The sequence below is a fragment of the Scomber scombrus genome, chromosome 14 (genome assembly GCF_963691925.1).
Source record: "Scomber scombrus chromosome 14, fScoSco1.1, whole genome shotgun sequence".
Taxonomy (NCBI): Eukaryota; Metazoa; Chordata; class Actinopteri; order Scombriformes; family Scombridae; genus Scomber; species Scomber scombrus.
In genome coordinates this window covers 28,384,149-28,401,543 of record NC_084983.1, presented here as the reverse complement: position 1 = coordinate 28,401,543, position 17,395 = coordinate 28,384,149, and the positions used below count along the sequence as shown (strand labels likewise).

The 17,395-nt window shown below is 37.0% G+C and overlaps 4 protein-coding genes across 4 annotated transcripts; all 4 read right to left on the bottom strand.

Annotated features, from left to right (window-relative positions):
* Positions 1 to 482: 482 nt before the first annotated feature.
* Positions 483 to 14,192, bottom strand: LOC133993951 (histone H3-like). The gene is made up of 2 exons (XM_062433094.1): positions 13,836 to 14,192; positions 483 to 797 (listed from the first exon to the last, which is right to left on the bottom strand). Exons 1-2 carry the CDS (start codon positions 14,175 to 14,177, stop codon positions 483 to 485), a joined length of 657 nt encoding a protein of 218 aa, XP_062289078.1. The 5' UTR covers positions 14,178 to 14,192.
* On the bottom strand, positions 6,631 to 7,263 carry LOC133993949 (histone H1-like). The gene has a single exon (XM_062433091.1). The coding sequence runs from the start codon at positions 7,246 to 7,248 to the stop codon at positions 6,631 to 6,633; it is 618 nt and encodes a 205-aa protein (XP_062289075.1). The 5' UTR covers positions 7,249 to 7,263.
* On the bottom strand, positions 11,453 to 12,981 carry LOC133993950 (histone H2B 3-like). Its single transcript, XM_062433092.1, has 2 exons — positions 12,971 to 12,981; positions 11,453 to 11,873 (listed from the first exon to the last, which is right to left on the bottom strand). The coding sequence occupies exon 2, from the start codon at positions 11,864 to 11,866 to the stop codon at positions 11,498 to 11,500; it is 369 nt and encodes a 122-aa protein (XP_062289076.1). The 5' UTR covers positions 11,867 to 11,873; positions 12,971 to 12,981; the 3' UTR covers positions 11,453 to 11,497.
* A 2,122-nt stretch (positions 14,193 to 16,314) lies between the features above and the next one.
* LOC133993948 (late histone H2A.L3-like) lies at positions 16,315 to 16,971 on the bottom strand. Its single transcript, XM_062433090.1, has one exon. The coding sequence runs from the start codon at positions 16,969 to 16,971 to the stop codon at positions 16,588 to 16,590; it is 384 nt and encodes a 127-aa protein (XP_062289074.1). The 3' UTR covers positions 16,315 to 16,587.
* Positions 16,972 to 17,395: the final 424 nt, after the last annotated feature.

Sequence of the window (17,395 nt, the reverse complement as noted above, 5' to 3'; positions counted from 1 at the left end):
AATTAAATTATTGTATTTAGTCACTAGTACTGAGAAATATACTCAGTTTCATAGTTATTACACTGGTTAATGGAAAAATATGCTTATAGCAGTAACAGAAGTGCAAGATCGTCTGTTCATGTTTCACATTTACCATAAATACATAACATATATGATCTGTCACAGGACAGCTAAGTTAATGGGTGGCACAACACAAAAAGTATATAGTGTACAAGAGCAATATAAGTATTAATAATGTGCCTGGGTTTGATGTTATAGCATGAGATTTGAAGTGAATAGTATACGGAGTTGAAAATGGGCTACTGGTGCATGCGTTTACGTAATCACACATTTGTTGACAAAATTATTAACGTGATATACTAACATGTTTATATATATACAACATTACTAATATATAACATATATAACATGTAACAGGATGTCTCTCAGAGTGAGTGGTTGGCTCTTAAAAGAGCCTTTGTGTTTAAGGAGCAGGATGATGTTTAACCTCCGAAGCCGTACAGAGTGCGGCCCTGCCTCTTCAGGGCATAAACCACGTCCATGGCGGTCACGGTCTTCCTCTTGGCGTGCTCGGTGTAGGTGACTGCGTCCCGGATCACGTTCTCCAGGAAAACCTTGAGCACACCGCGGGTCTCCTCGTAGATCAGACCGGAGATACGCTTCACTCCGCCGCGGCGAGCCAGACGGCGGATGGCGGGTTTGGTGATTCCCTGGATGTTATCACGGAGGACTTTACGGTGACGCTTAGCGCCTCCTTTACCGAGTCCCTTTCCGCCTTTGCCTCTTCCGCTCATTGTCTCTGATATTCTCTAACAAACGTTAAGAGATGAATGTGTAATTCGCTGTAAAACCTGCTTAATTTAAAGCCTGACTGCGGACGTGAAAGAGGACGTTGATGGCGCCAACTGTCACACGCCCCGCCCACGAAGCGGAGTCATCTCTCCGCCATTTTGTGTCTTTTGTTTCTTTTATTTGGCAGCTAAACCTGACAGTTAACGTGCTGCTGTTGGTTAGAAACAGACTCTCAGCTAAGTTTATTTACATTCAGTAGAACTTTATATTAGATGTATTTTGGAAAACCAGCTGTTTACCTGATATTGAGTTATTATTGTGTTTGTGGTTTGCTGCTTTCAGAGTGGCTGCATACTCAAAGTGTTAAAATCAATCTCTGCAGAGGAATCACTTTCAGTAAATATTAACATATGAGTTGTACAGAAAACAAATATTCACAATGAGACATAAGGTTTGCAATAATTTAGAAAATCACTGATGAAAGATTAAATGTAAATTAAAAACAACAATAAAGAAATGTCCACAAAACTTACTGCAATTATTTTTTATTCTTTAAATCACATGACAGAATCAGGGAAACAAATCAAAGACAGAGTTTCAAAATGATCAGATTCAGTTTAAGATCAATTAAGTGTGAGATTGGTTGAAGACGACAATCAATAACATGCATCATACAGGTGATGAAGGTAAAGAAGGATTGTTTCCGTCTCACATGGCGAACAGCAGATGACCACTGAAGGAGCAGTGGTGAACGTAACTGTCCCACAGCCTTGTGTTATGAAACATACGCAAAAACACCTGATCTCCAGCCTCCAGAATCAGTGTCACACCATTAGAGGCAGTCCCGAAATTTCCTGGCTGGTGCTCAAATGCACCAAAAACATGATGTTGATTCTTGTACAACAAAACACCTGCACCAATTTTACTGTCTCCAAATGCACCCACGTGGAAATCGAAATGGTAGGCTCCTCTCAGCGGGGCAGTGAAGATACCTGAGAGACATTTGGGTTTTTTTGTTATTTCAAATGAAAATGTAATTTCTGTCAGTCAGGTTGACGTCGACATTGCAGAAAAGTGAAATTTACTGTTGAAGTTTGTGAGTTCAGATACCTGTGTTTGAGTTGTAGGCCTTTCCAATGTTTGTGGGGACATGTTTGTAGACCACATTTACTGGTTTATCAAAGGGTCCGAAATATCCATGACCTTTATCCAGCAGGCCCGCTGAGAAAGCCACCTGTCGACCTGAGAGACAGAGAGAGAGAGAGAGAGAGAAAGAGAGAGAGAGAGAGAAAGAGAGAGAGAGAGACAGAGAGAGAAAGAGAGACATAGAGACAGAGATGTAATTATTATTTTAGTGCTGAACACCATTTTATGTAGTTTTCATAATTATGAGCGTATGTTTGAAACAAAACGTTATCGTACCTAGTGGATCTTTAGTGCGCACGATGACAGCTGAGAATACAAAAATGTTATTTAATTATCTTTCAAGAGATTGAAAGGGAATTATTTCATTATCATAGACAGTTATTCTCATTTCTAAAGCAATAACAAATTGTTCTCCATAACAATAATTATATATATATATATATATATATATATATATATATATATATATATATATATATATACAGATAGATAGATAATACCTTGTAGCTGCTGCTTCAGCTTGTCCACCTCAGTCTTTTGTGCTGTAAAATGAGCATAAATAACACAGAGTTAGATTTTATATTGGACCAAATATAAGATGAACCTGATTAGGAAACAAAGGTAACTCTTTTTGAATATACATAACACTTTCACACTCTTCCTGTCGGGAAAGTCTCCCTGAGATATTATTCATCTAAAGAGAAGAGAGTCCTCATCCTGGGAAACATTTTCCCTCATAAAAGTGAAATACTTCAAAGCAGAAATAAACCATCAAATGTCATCATCAGTGCCAGGTGAATAGATGATTAACTCTAATGTCTGTTTCTGATATCAGGTCTGTCCTGATATCAAACCTAATCATTTTCCCTCCATAAGATCTGCTCACATGCAGCAGATCTGTTAGCTACTGACTAACCTGTATATTAAATTCTTCTTTCACTCTTTGAGAAAATAACAAACTCAAATTCTTTCAGATGTTATACTGAACCTTCATTGTCTTTTTGTAGTTGCCCAATCTCCACCTTCTGAGCAGCCAATGAGGCGGTCATCTCTCTCAGCACAGCATGGATGTCGTATGGAAGAGGCTCGTACGGCGGTTTATAGTCAGCGTTCTTCGTAACCGACCCTGTGGAGGCACAGCAGACCAGCAACAGCAGTGGGAAAAACACAGCGAGCTCCATTCTCACACTGATGGTTTGTGTTCAAACTCGTGCAACCTTTATATAAAGCAGAGAAAAGAGGCGATAAAGATCAAGAATGTGGACAGATGTCACGGATAAAATTCATACATTTTCATCCCTGAGAAAGAACAGGCCTGGCAACATTTGAACTTGAAATCTTTGATTGGGGTTACACTCCAATTTAAAGCTCTGCTTCCAGGCAGTAATGATTAATAGTTAAATTGTTTAATTAGAGTAAGAAAATCCATAACTGTGTACTGTATATTATTGATGTTTTTAGATGCTTTTAAAACACATTCATGATGTTTTAACACTTAAAATTACTTTTGAATATTCATTTCTGTCTGATGATTTTTTTTTCTACGAGACACAAAATGATTGTCATGTACAGTCTCAGGTTTCATCATCACACATATTTAAGTTGCATTTTAGATCATGAGCTGATACAACTGGCTGGGGAACTTTAACTTTCCCCTCCGCTCAATAATAGGTTTTGCACTTCCTTGTGCAGAATGATGTTCGTACAAACATTGACTCTGGTATGTTCACCTTTGGAATCCAGTTTTACATAGTCTGCTTTATCGTCACATATAAAATCAGGGAGGCCAAAATGTCCCAAATGAACATCATACTGCATTGAAGAAGGCTTTAAACTAGCGATTGAGACCATAAACACATTTTGAAAACGTTTACTGAGGTTAGAAATCAAGTGAGAAGTTGGTGAATTCTCCATTGACTTGTATAGAGACGGAAGTCCTTTTGACACCAAAACGGTCGCCCCCTGGTGGCCTTTTGATAGAATGCAGTTTTAAGTTACTTCCGCGTTGGCCTCATTGCAGAGGACCGGAACTCCCCACCTGGTGGGAACATAGAGCCAACCCTGTAAGAATTAGCTCAGAGCTGGGAAGTTGTCAGATTATATACATTATCTTGTTAAAAGGATGATCTTGTTCTACCATCAGAACAATGTCAGCACAATAAGCACATCATAATGTGTGTACAATCAAGAAATGGTTAATCAGTAGATTTTAACATACATGATCAGCATTTCATGTAACATAAGTGGTGTCATGGTCAGCAGATTATGACACGCACACACCTAATCATATGGCATTGTTACTCATTTGGAACAAGGTAGAGAAGATGAATAACAAGGATTCTCATTACAGGTACATAAAACCTACCAGCATCATCTGAGACCAGCAAACCAGCAACAGCAGTGGGAAAAACATAAAGCAGAGAAAAGAGACGTTGAAGATAAATAACAGGCCGAGCCACATTTCAACTTAAAGGATCAACTTGCACTCGCATGAAGTATCATTTTTTGTTAAAAAAAAAAAAATATTTCCTCATTCCCTGAAAAACAACATACTGTTTCAACATACAATTTCAGGTGTTCCCGAAATCAGGTCAAATAAATTACAGCTTTATTCTCATAAGAATATGTTTCTATTTTCCTGAAATCTTACAGCTTTGATTGGGGTTAATTTAAAGCCCTGCTTCCAGGCAGTAATAATTAATAGTTAATAATTGTTTATTGAGAGTAAGAAATGAAAAATCCACAACTGTGTACTGTATATAATTGATGTTTTTTAGATGTTTTTAAAACACATTCAGATTCATGTCTAACAAATCAGAGATCTAACACTCCCCAAACCTATAAGGTGAGATTTAGACACAAATGTTTTTATTTTCTTCTGCTGCACCATTGTTTCCTGTAAATTTGGATCCTACGTGAATCAGAGTCTGAGTAGAGTGGTGGAAAATCCGAGGCAGGAGGCGGTACTTAAACACACCATGAGAACCGTGTAGACTCAGTCCCGCCGCTGGCTCCTGTGAGCACGTGAATGTCTGTAAAATGTGTTTTCTGTTAGTGATAAAACTGTGAAAAATGAGTGTTGGGAGAAGTGCTGAAGGCTGAGAGTAAAGGCAGCAGATAGCAGACATGTTTCTCTACATATAGAAGTCATGTAGAGCTCTGATGCTCTCTGTATTTAGTTTGTGGAGCACAGAAACCTCACCTGTTCACCGCCGCAGACTGCACTGCTCAGCAGCTTTTCTCTCTCATTTCTTTCCTAAAATACTGTAAAATACATCCGAGCTCCACTAAAAGTACTTTTCCAGCTGGCTCACATGTTTGTTCACAGACTCAAAGTAAAAACATCCATCTGTTGAAGATCATTTAGTAATAAAATGAAGCTTTTCTGGTGGCAGCAAACACACTGATCAGCCTGATGATGCAGTTCAGTCAGACTTCCTGTCAGAGCTGCTCTGTGGCTGTCAACATTTATTCTGTTTGTCTAAAATATACATTTTAATATAAATAATCTGTAACTCTGTTCTCTGCAGTTAGTGACATACAATAAGACACACAAAAGACACAATGAACAAAAAAAGAGCATATATATAGAGGCAGTAATAAGTAACAGCAGTAGTTGCAGACAATTACACATGCATATATATTTATGACAAAAGATTATCTTATTATTGTAAGATGCATGTTTAGTTTAATTTTGATTTATTTTTTTTAGCTCATTCTACCTTTATTTCTATGTCTAAATATTGAGAGTTCAAAATGACATTGCTCTGTAAATCACTGTGAATTGATCCATCCCTACATGCCTGGTGTTATAACTGTTACTAGTGTAATGTATACATTTATATATATATATATATATATATATATATATATATATTTTATAAGCATTCAATACTTATATATTGACCAAACATGTATACATAACAATAATAACATTTAAATGAATAACTAAATAGGGACTTAAAGTGCAAATTATAGTGCAGCAATGTCTGCAGAGGCTGAAGGAGCTGCTGCTTTTATAACTTAGGTTTTATTTGGTATATTACTTTTTAACTTTTAGGCTTTTTGTACATATATCATTTGTTCTTATTTAATTATGTCAGGGGATTCAAACATGGGGTCTGTGGGCCAGAAACAGCCCACCAAGGGGTCCAATGCGGCCCACTTTCCTTCCTGTCTTCTTCCCTTCCTTTCATCCTTCCCTGCATCTTTTTTCCTGTCTGCTTTTGTCCTTACTTCTTCCCTGTCTTCCTTCAATCTATCATTGCTCCCTTCCATCTTTCCTTCCTTTTTCATCCTCCCACCAGTCTTTCTTCCCTTTCCTGTCTTCCATTTGTCACTCATTCAATCTGTCCTTGCTCCCTTTCATCCTTCCCTCTATCTTTCTTCCCTGTTTTCCTTAAATCTCTCCTTCCTCCCTTCCTCCATCTTTATTAATGGCCCAGCCCTCATGAGATTGGGCTATATTTGGCCCTTTGATGACAGTTAGTTTGACCCTCCTGATTTATATATTTATTTTAATGTATGAGCTAATGGATACATGAATTCCCTCATATGGTTATTGTAATAAAGTAAATATATCTAAATGATGCAGTGAGTGATAGATGAGTATTAGGAGAAGCTCTTTAGCAGATATTTGGGGGGCTCTTAAAAGAGCCTTTTAGATGCACGAGGAGTGAATCACAGCTGAATTCACTTCTTTGATTTCTTGGCTGCTGCCGCCTTCTTTGCCGGAGCTTTCTTCACGGGGGTCTTCTTCACCGCCTTCACCACCTTCTTCACTGGGGTTTTCTTCACGGGAGTCTTCTTCACCACTTTCTTGGCAGCAACAGCTTTCTTAGCTGGAGCCTTCTTGGGTGATTTCTTGGCCGCTACTGGTTTCTTTGCTACCGGCTTCTTCTTCTTGGCGGCAACGGGCTTCTTAGCGGCTGCTGCGGGCTTCTTGGCTTTCACCGCGGCTTTCTTCTTCACCACCTTCTTGACTGGTTTCTCTGGTTTTGCCTCCTTTGCGAGCTTGAAGGAACCGGACGCCCCGGTACCTTTAGTTTGGGTCAGAGTGCCTTTAACCACCAGCTTAGTGACGGCGGTGTTGATCCGTTTGTTGGACTTCACCACATCGACGCCTTTAGCCGCCAAAGCCTTCTTCACCGCGGACACTGAGAGTCCTTTCTTCTCCTTGGACTCCGCCACAGCGGCGATGATCAGCTTCGGGAGGCTGGGTCCGTCCTTCTTTGGCCGGGCTGCAGGCTTCTTCTTCGGGGCTTTCGCCGCGGGCTTTGCCGGTGCAACTGCTGGTGCTTCTTCTGCCATCTTTGTTCGTAGAGTTTAACGGTTTGTCTCGCGCTGGTAACAAGAGGCGGGACTTATAAAGCACATGAGAACCGTGGAGAGGCAACTTCACAAAGCCGCTCTGCCTGCCGCCTCAAATCAGGACACACTTGTGTTTTCTCCTTCACATTTTGAGGATAAAACACGTTTAAATATAATCTTTTTAAAAACTTTTGATATCGCAGCAGTTAGAAAACGTTCTTCCCTTCAGTCTAAGCTCATGTTTGGTGACCAGGACTTATTTATTTAACTCTGAAAGACTTCAAACCTCACCAATACACTGTCATTTTGCACGGCGCATGGCGAGTTTTCTTCACAAATCGTCTCTTAAACTGTCTTAAAGTGATTTGTAATGAAGGTGAAAGTGGTGATATAGTAAGAAAAGACATGTGAGAACACGATTAACATGAAACCAAAGTATATAAGTGGTTTGTTAGTTTTTAATTAGACGTGTTTTCGGTGGAGGTAAACACACGGTTACTGTGCTGACTCTGCCAATGATGGATCAGCTGGGAAATACTTCCAGTCTCCATTATAAATGTTAAATGAACTGAACTGAAAACACACTATTACAATAATAATATGATTGAAAATTGGACTAACATATAAAATATTTGTCATATTAGTAGTGATACCAACTTTAGTCTTTGTAAGGCCAATTTTACAATAAACCATTTCTCGTCACAGAAATAAGTCATATTATGCCAATTTCACTGCCAATTTTACAATAAACAATTTATCTTAACATAAATACGTCATATTATCTTATGTAAGAAGTACAAAATGCATAAGAATAAATAAAGTTCAGCTCAATCAGATATACTGTGTGTGCATCTCAGCGAGGCCGGCTATGCAATTCAGTCTGAACTACAGGTCTTATTCTAACCACATCTGTATTATACTTATTAGGCATTTTTAGATTCTCTTTTTTAAAACTTAGTGTATTTTATATGGCACATTGTTTGTTGGTTTATGTTTATTGTCTGTTGCTGTTTTTATGTGTATTACCCACATAGATTGCACAATGCTGTGCAATGACAATAAAGGCATTGCACAGCAGTACATTGAATTGAATGTTTGCCTGTAAAGGACTTCACCCAGTCAAAGAAAGATTAACTAAAGATTTTTTTTTTAAATTGACCAAACAAAGCTTTAGATAGATAGATAGATAGATAGATAGATAGATAGATAGATAGATAGATAGATAGATAGATAGATAGATAGATAGATAGATAGATATACTTTATTGATCCCAAGCTGGGAAATGACAGTGTAGCAGCAGCATTACACAGACACATAGTGACGATACAGTGACAATAACAACATATAGTATAAGGATATAAAGTATAAGAATATAAGAAAAACAAACTATACATACTAAAATAGCAAAATGTAAAGAATAAACTTAACTTATTATTTATAAAGTTGGGTCTCATTTCATTCATATGATCAATACATAATGTTATATATCATATTTATACATTAAATATGTATTTTTACAAGGATAAATAACATGAACTAACACCACATGCCAGTATTTAGCTTAAATTTGCAACACTCGTCATCAGATGAGCCTTTATTAAAATACACTCCACTAAATGTCACACTGATAATGAACTGAACACAGAATTAAAAAGTTAATCATTTTCTTTTTTTTAAATTACAATAAGCAGCATGTCTTTATAGTGATGTACAAGGACACAACTTGCTGATATCACTGTAATAAGCTTAACATGATGTGATCACTTCCTCCCTGCAGTTAATGTGATTAACTCTTAAACAGGCAGGAGAGAAACATAATGTGATGTTACTACTTATCTCATTTGCACCTAAGTAAAACATTTCCACAAATATATATATATTTAAAATATTTGGGATTTTATGAGTTGCATCTCCACCAGGATACGGTGCACCTATTAAGGTATACAAATGGTCATAATGTTAAAAACATTTGAATGAGAAGTGATTCATTCTTGCTTTCCCTGGTCATTAATACGAGTTTCTTAACTGATTTAATCATTTTTATCAACGTATAAACCTATTACAAACTTCAAATCTATCAATTCGAGTCACAACTATCAACAAACCCTCACCCACCATTATGATTTATTATTTAACATTTTATCATTTTATTAATTCAGGCCCTTTAACAACACTGAGTATACAGTGGTTATGTCTTCTGTTTTAATTGTATTTTATTTCTCTGGGAGCCTGAACTGCATTTTATATCTTATAAATTCATTAACACATAATTATTCTCTTTATAGGCAGATATAGGATTTTTTAGATTCTATGTCATTAAACAAAACTATTTTTTATTAAACTTGGAAAAATGGCCTTGTAACCTGCAGATCAGGTGACTATAATTTAGAAAATGTATTTTTCAAAATTATAAGTGATTTGAAAAACTTGTTTTATTACCATTTTGCTGCAGTAGTTACTGTTTGCTGTGCTTTATACTGAATGTAGAATAAAGCTGGAGAGAGTTTGACTCATACAAATCACAGCGACCCTTAGTGGCCATTTGTCACAATCACACTTAAAATCAAAGCACCACTAATGCTTTATGGGCATGTGATGTACACAGGTTTTTGCATTTATTTAAGGTTTATTCATTAAAATAAGCATATAAAATAACTCTCTGCTACTTCTTCTTCATATTTGTGTTCATTGGTGAAGCACAAATCAACTTTAAAGGTGCATACCGCACATTTATGTATTGGAGTGTGACAAAACAAAACTGAAAGGACAAAGCACAGACTATTTAAGATAAGATAAGATAAGGTAAAATATTCCTTTATTAGTCCCACAATGGGGAAATTTGCAGTATTACAGCAGCAAAGTGGAAAGTAAAATGGACGAGCACCAAAAAAAAAAATAGTAAAGAACTATAAATGAGTACGAACAATTATAATAATAGTAGAGTATATAATAAAAAAGTAATAATTGTGTCATTATTTACATTATTTCCCAATCCTATATGTATTATATAACCGGATTTCCCTCTCAGAGTGATACACCAGTGACAGATCTATTTTACTTTGCCCCATTATATATAATATAACATGGAGTGAAAACCTGTATGCCCAAACTTTGGTGCAATCATTTCCTGTTGCCTGTCAAAACAAATAAATATAAAAATTATAACAAAAACAATAACCAAGCTCTTTAAGAACTCTTAGATGGCATATAAAAAGTGCGGGTTTTCCCTTTAGAGCATCTATCCTCGTTAGTATAGTGGACAGTATCTCCGCCTGTCACGCGGAAGACCGGGGTTCGATTCCCCGACGGGGAGGAAACTTTTTCATTTCTTTACTTGAACACAAATCAGAATATCGATATTTATCTAATAACAAGCCATAATTACTGGTTTCTGACGGGGTTTATATTCTGCACCAGTAACGCTTTATATTGAAGTCACACAATTCTCTTAAAGTGGCAGCTGACTGTTTTTTAGACGACATGGTTGCAAATGACCTGAGTTAACATATCCATCATGTGTTGTTGGTTTTAAATGTTGTATTTTTAAGTTGTTCCACATAATTGTTCAGCAAAGCCTTTACCCTTATTTAACAATACTATATATACACATATGTTAAGATAAAAGGCTCCTAACTGTATGACTAACACATGGACAGCCTGCTGTTATTTCTGGAGGGGACAGATATATATTTAATGATTGTATGTACATCATCCCATATTCATTAAGTGTGTCTAACTGTGGCTTTATTTGGATATCCTGTTGGCAATTAAGTCTATTTTCATAATGTAAATAGCTCATGACAATTTATTCTTGGTGCTAAGTCTTATGTCTTAACTAAAAGACATCTACCTACTATAAAAGTTAGATACTGAAACAATCCTGCATAGAGTATTTGATATGCAAACATGGATATCTTGCTCAGAACACAATATGGAATATATAGCTTTATTGTAATATTACACATGAGTACTTTTAAGACAACCAGATAAAATCAAGACAAATGCAGCTAAAAAAAAGGACGTCTGATAGGAAGGTGTAGAACTTTATAAATCACTAGGTTTAAATATAATAAAATAAAGCAGTGGTCATAAGTATTGTACAAGATCATTGCTTGTTTATATTTCTTATGGCCCAGGAAGAGAAACTGTTGAGCTACTAGAAGACAAACATAAAGGAATGAAGCTCTTAGTAGAAGGAGTGTGTGGCCCTGAAAAGGACCTTTGTGTATTAGCAGCAGCAGCAGCTGGTTTACTTGGAGCTGGTGTACTTGGTGACGGCCTTGGTGCCCTCAGACACGGCGTGTTTGGCCAGCTCACCGGGCAGCAGCAGGCGGACGGCGGTCTGGATCTCCCTGGAGGTGATGGTGGAGCGCTTGTTGTAGTGAGCCAGGCGGGAAGCCTCACCGGCGATCCGCTCAAAGATGTCCCCCACAAAGGAGTTCATGATGCCCATGGCCTTAGAGGAGATGCCGGTATCAGGGTGGACCTGCTTCAGCACTTTGTACACATAGATGGCGTAGCTCTCCTTCCTTGTCTTTCTCTTCTTCTTGCCGGTCTTGGTGGCTTTAGACACGGCCTTCTTGGAACCTTTCTTCGGTGCTTTCACTGGATCAGGCATGATTGCAGTGGAAATGTTGTCTTTCTGACCGAGGCTGCTTTTATATCCGCTGCATGTAAATCTCACTGTGCCGTTGCTCGCACAGGATTGGCTGAATTATTGGCCAGACTGAGCATGCGCCAACTGAAATTAACGGTCGATTAGATCTTGAAATGTAGTAGTAGTTTAATAATTTGATTTAATTGTACATTTAAAGGCAGTACAATATATTAAGTATTGATTATGTGCTGATATGTTGTAATAAATTCAGGGTAGATACAAACTGAGGGACAAACCTGAGTCTCTACAACACTTGCACAACCTGAACATGTTTCTTTTCTCAATGACCACCACTACTCACCATATATTTATATTTATAACTGTATTTATATTTTGTTCACATTATTTATATTTATATTCTGGTCACTTTACTTTTAGTACTTGTTTTACATTTAGTACTCGTTTGTTTATTGTATTTGTTTAAGGGTTTTCTGATTGTTGTGGATGCCTGTTTTTTCCTGTAGTGTATATTACACATCTTGTTGTGGGATTAATACAGTACAATCTAATCTAATCTAATCTAATCTAATCCTCACATGTCAAATTCATGACACATTTATAACAATAAGTTTTAGGTAAAGTTTTTAAGGAAGTTGCTGAATTTCAGTAGGAAGAATATATAGGACATTATAGGACATTAACTGCACTGAGTGTTTTGTGCAGCAGATGTTGCAGCATAAAACTTTTCCTACATAATTCATAATGTACCTTGAGTCGCTAACTTAATGTTTCTAATAGAAAGAATCTAGATTAATTTCAGTAGTCACTTGTAATTGTTGCATTTCATTCATAAAGACAAGGCAGCTTTATTTATAAAGCACATTTCATAAAGAGGGGCAACTCAATGTGCTTTAATAAAAACACATTTAACAGTAAGAATTGGAAACAAAGGACACAAATACATACAATTTTTAAAAAATTATATAAATTATATAATATCAATTCATCAATGTAATGTTGACAATAATCCACAAGTCCATAATAAAATCTTTTGTGTCACTTTAAAAAGTATCTCCGGAAAGTGTCCATTGATAAACAGTCTTAATCATATTAGCAAAACAAGATTGGATCAAATAAAATGACTGAAAACAGAAGTGCTTTTGTGAGTTTGAATGAAGTATAATTATACCAAAGTTATCAGCTCTTTAATGAGGGTTGGCGGCTCCTAAAAGAGACATTTGTTTTTTTCGGAGCAGCAGACAGTTCAAGCTCTCTCCATCGATGCAGCGGGCCAGCTGGATGTCTTTTGGGTCTTTATCAGGTTTACTTCTCTATGAAAACACGTCATTTATTATTAGCATGTCAAACTCATTTTACTAGAAATCATGTTAGGAGGCATTTAACAATTAAAGCAATTTATTAAAACACCCTGACATGTGCTTTTTGGTTGTACAGGTGAGACAATGTTCTACTGTCCTGTTATATAAACACATTGATCCTTTTATAATATTTAATTACCTAAAATAGTATTTTTGCAAATATAAAATACACTCCTATATGATCTGATCCAGGCTGATAAACTGAAACAGCACACTTGATGAGACAGCTACACTTGCTGGACAAAACTAAACTACAGTCAGTGCAGGAGGATCAATGTATCATGTAGTTAGTGTGTGTAGTAAACACTGTTGTATAAGGTGAAAGCAGTGTTTGTATAATTTGTGTAGTTTGTTGGGATTTGTGAGGACTAAATCATATGACTTTATGAATAGTTATTATTCGGTAGTTCCATTCTAACAGGTAGGTATGGGGTGAAGTTGGTGCATTAGTGAATTGAACATGTGTAAGATATGAAAGGAATGAGCTCTTTAAAGAAGGTTGGTGGCTCTTAAAAGAGCCGTTGTTGTGCTAGAGGAGATATTTAAGCTCTCTCTCCACGGATGCGGCGGGCCAGCTGGATGTCTTTGGGCATGATGGTGACCCTCTTGGCGTGGATGGCGCACAGGTTGGTGTCCTCGAACAGACCGACCAGGTAAGCCTCGCTGGCCTCCTGCAGAGCCATGACGGCGGAGCTCTGGAAGCGCAGGTCGGTCTTGAAGTCCTGAGCGATTTCTCTGACCAGACGCTGGAAGGGAAGCTTACGGATCAGAAGCTCGGTGGACTTCTGATAACGACGGATCTCTCTGAGAGCCACGGTACCGGGCCTGTAACGATGGGGTTTCTTCACTCCGCCGGTGGCCGGGGCGCTCTTACGGGCAGCCTTGGTGGCCAGCTGCTTCCTGGGAGCTTTACCTCCGGTGGATTTACGAGCGGTCTGCTTGGTTCTTGCCATCTCTCTTCTGTTGTTACAGAATATGAATGAATGTCTTACCACGCCGACCTGCGGCTTTATAAAGGAGCTGCCGGAGTCACGGAGACGCTTATTGGTCCAGGCCGGGAGGCGCGCGCACAGCAGCTCATCTGTTATTGGATAAGAAATTCAAAATCAATATAAACCCCGCCCCTCTCATCAGCTGACTAACGGCTCCGGATGAAAGGAGACAACAAAGAAAAAAAGGTTATACTGTATTTATAGTTTATATTTATAATGTACAGCTTATCTGAATTAAACAACATGTTAGAAACTTTAAATTATTTCCTCTTAAGACATAATTTACATCTTTTCCTCACTGCTGTGTGATTAGTAAGTAGGATTCAAACCAAAAATGCACATAAAATAATAAAAGTAGAACAAGGCGTGTGCTAAAAAATAATCAGATTTATAAAACAAGTATAAAAGTAAAAGAAGTATAAAATGCAGCTTTATAAGGATCCCATTGTAGATTTGAAGATATGTCCTTCCAGAGAATGTAAACATATATTCAGCCTTAATTCACATTCTTTTTATTTTTTATCTTGTGTGATTAAGATTTCTCTGATTTTGGTGTTTAAGTTTACATCTGCTCCACGATATTTAACAGAGGATTTAATAAGGATATCCTGTCTTTATGAGGTTGTAAACTTTCATTATAAGTCCCAATAAGTCCTTTAATGTGATGATGTTTGTACTAGAAAGGTAAACTTTCCGCACACCAACATAGACATCACATCCACACATTCAGAAATCAAACAAGTTGTTTTTGTTTTCTTTCCCTTCTCAACAACATTGTGACTGTTTCTAGGAAAGATGTTTGATTATAAAGATTAAACAGACTGAATGAATTAACTGTGCACTTTATCAACATTTCTGTCTTTGAACATCCACCATTGTTTCATTAATGTTGTAGAAATTAAATTAAAGTCTTGTAAGAAACAAGGAAGGAAAATAACTTTTACACAAAACATACTGAAAACAACTCAATAGCAGGAAGTAAAATGTAAATGTTTAAATGCTCTGAAGGTTGGTTGGCTGGTTAAACTGGTTCCTCTGGTTTTTATTCATTATGTGTTTCAGATGTTTAATTTAAATTGAAACTAAATGAAGTTGAACTGAGAATCTCATGTTTCCTGTTGGTTTAGTGGTTTCATTTATAGTTTGTTGTAACAAAGCTTCTTGACCTTTTACTGTTGAAAAGCCTGCCCAAGATAGACACAGTTTTCATGTCTCAACCCAGATACATCACACTAATACATGTTCCTTATAAATGTGGCTTCATTTAAAAGGGAAATAAACAGTCATTAAGATTTATTGTCAAGAAGCTTTGTTACAACAAAGAAATAATCTACCAAACACTAATGTCCTTTATTTGTGTGCTGTGACTGTTTTTAGATGGATTTCAATAGTCATCTGTTATTGTGGCATTTCATTCATAAAGGGACGATGAACTGTATTAAATAATGATAATAACAGTTTAAATGTGTCTTGTCAACCAAACACAAATTTCCTTACTTTTTGTACAATGTTTATTTTACAATCATGGGCCTTTGTGTTGTAAGTATAGTTTATGATGATAATGTACAGTCTTTATGTGAGGAGTGTGTGGCTCTTAAGACTCATTTATTTTATATATAAATATAATTTATACATAGTTTATCTACTGAAACTCCATCAATACAAACACTGTACAATTTTACCTGTGTTTCTTTTCTCTTATGTTCATGTTTACTTGATCAACTTAAACACTACACATGTGATCAGTGTCATCACAGAAAGGACAGAAGTTGTAACAACCTCTGGATTGCATGACTATTGTATAATGTGCAGCATTTCATTAGTTACTTAAATGTTAAATCCAATGTAACATATTTTACAAGTGGCCTGCTAGTCTTATTGTAAGGGTAGTTGATAAATCATGAGCCTTATATAAATTATAAGTACAGTAGGGAAATGTATAACACCTTAATTATTATTGCCAAACAATGTATCCATAGATGCAGATTCATGAATTGTCACCCACTGTTCTTAATTTATATGAATGAAATAAACTTAAAAAAACAAACACTAAAATGTTTATAAAAAAACAAGCCTTGACTATTTATGACAATGTGAATGTATTGATTTCTGATTAGACCTGAGATTTGTTTTATTTTAATTATTTTATGATGCATGTGCTGTTCTTAACATAATGTAATGTAAATGCTCTGTCTGGAAATAGTATTTTTTCATGCAATCTTTTGAATGTAATGCCAGATATTGGTTAATAAAGTTGAAGAAAAAAAAATCATAAGTACAGTATAATAGAAACGAGGATGTGAGCGCTTTCTGAGGAGTGGGTGGCTCTTAAAAGAGCCTTTGTGTTGTTGGTTACTCTGGTGTGAGAGATTTACTTCTTGGCGGGTTTCTCGGTCTTCTTGGGCAGCAGCACCGCCTGGATGTTGGGCAGCACTCCTCCCTGAGCGATGGTCACTCCTCCAAGCAGCTTGTTCAGCTCCTCGTCGTTGCGGACAGCCAGCTGCAGATGGCGGGGGATGATCCTGGTCTTCTTGTTGTCTCTGGCGGCGTTTCCAGCCAACTCCAGGATCTCAGCGGTGAGGTACTCCAGCACCGCCGCCAAGTAGACGGGAGCTCCGGCACCGACACGCTGAGCATAGTTACCCTTCCTCAGATGCCTGTGAACACGGCCGACTGGGAACTGGAGTCCGGCTCTAGAGGAGCGAGTCTTTGCCTTTGCTCTGACCTTACCGGCACCCTTTCCACGTCCAGACATTTTCAATTGGTAGTTTACGTAAAGAGAGTAAAGAGAAAATGGAATAATGTCCGGAGAAACCAAGAGCCGTTTATATAGGGGCTGTAACCGCTCGCTCATTGGTCAGGCAGAGCGGTACTACGATCATCCAATCAGAGAAGAGCTCGTGTGTGTTACCGGTATTTACCACAACGCTTCCGCTTTAAGAGAGATTTCATAATAAAAAGTTTCCGCTTTGAGATACATTTCATAATAAAACGTCACATTTCATTGTAATATTTTGAAGTCACTTTCAAATATGATTAAATTAGATCAAGTATATTACACTTATTCTCTACATGCTAAAACATAATACACTAATATACATTTTACAATTATAAATATATATTATTTAAAATACTCTTATACTGTCATTATAGTAAATTGCATTATTATACCATACTTG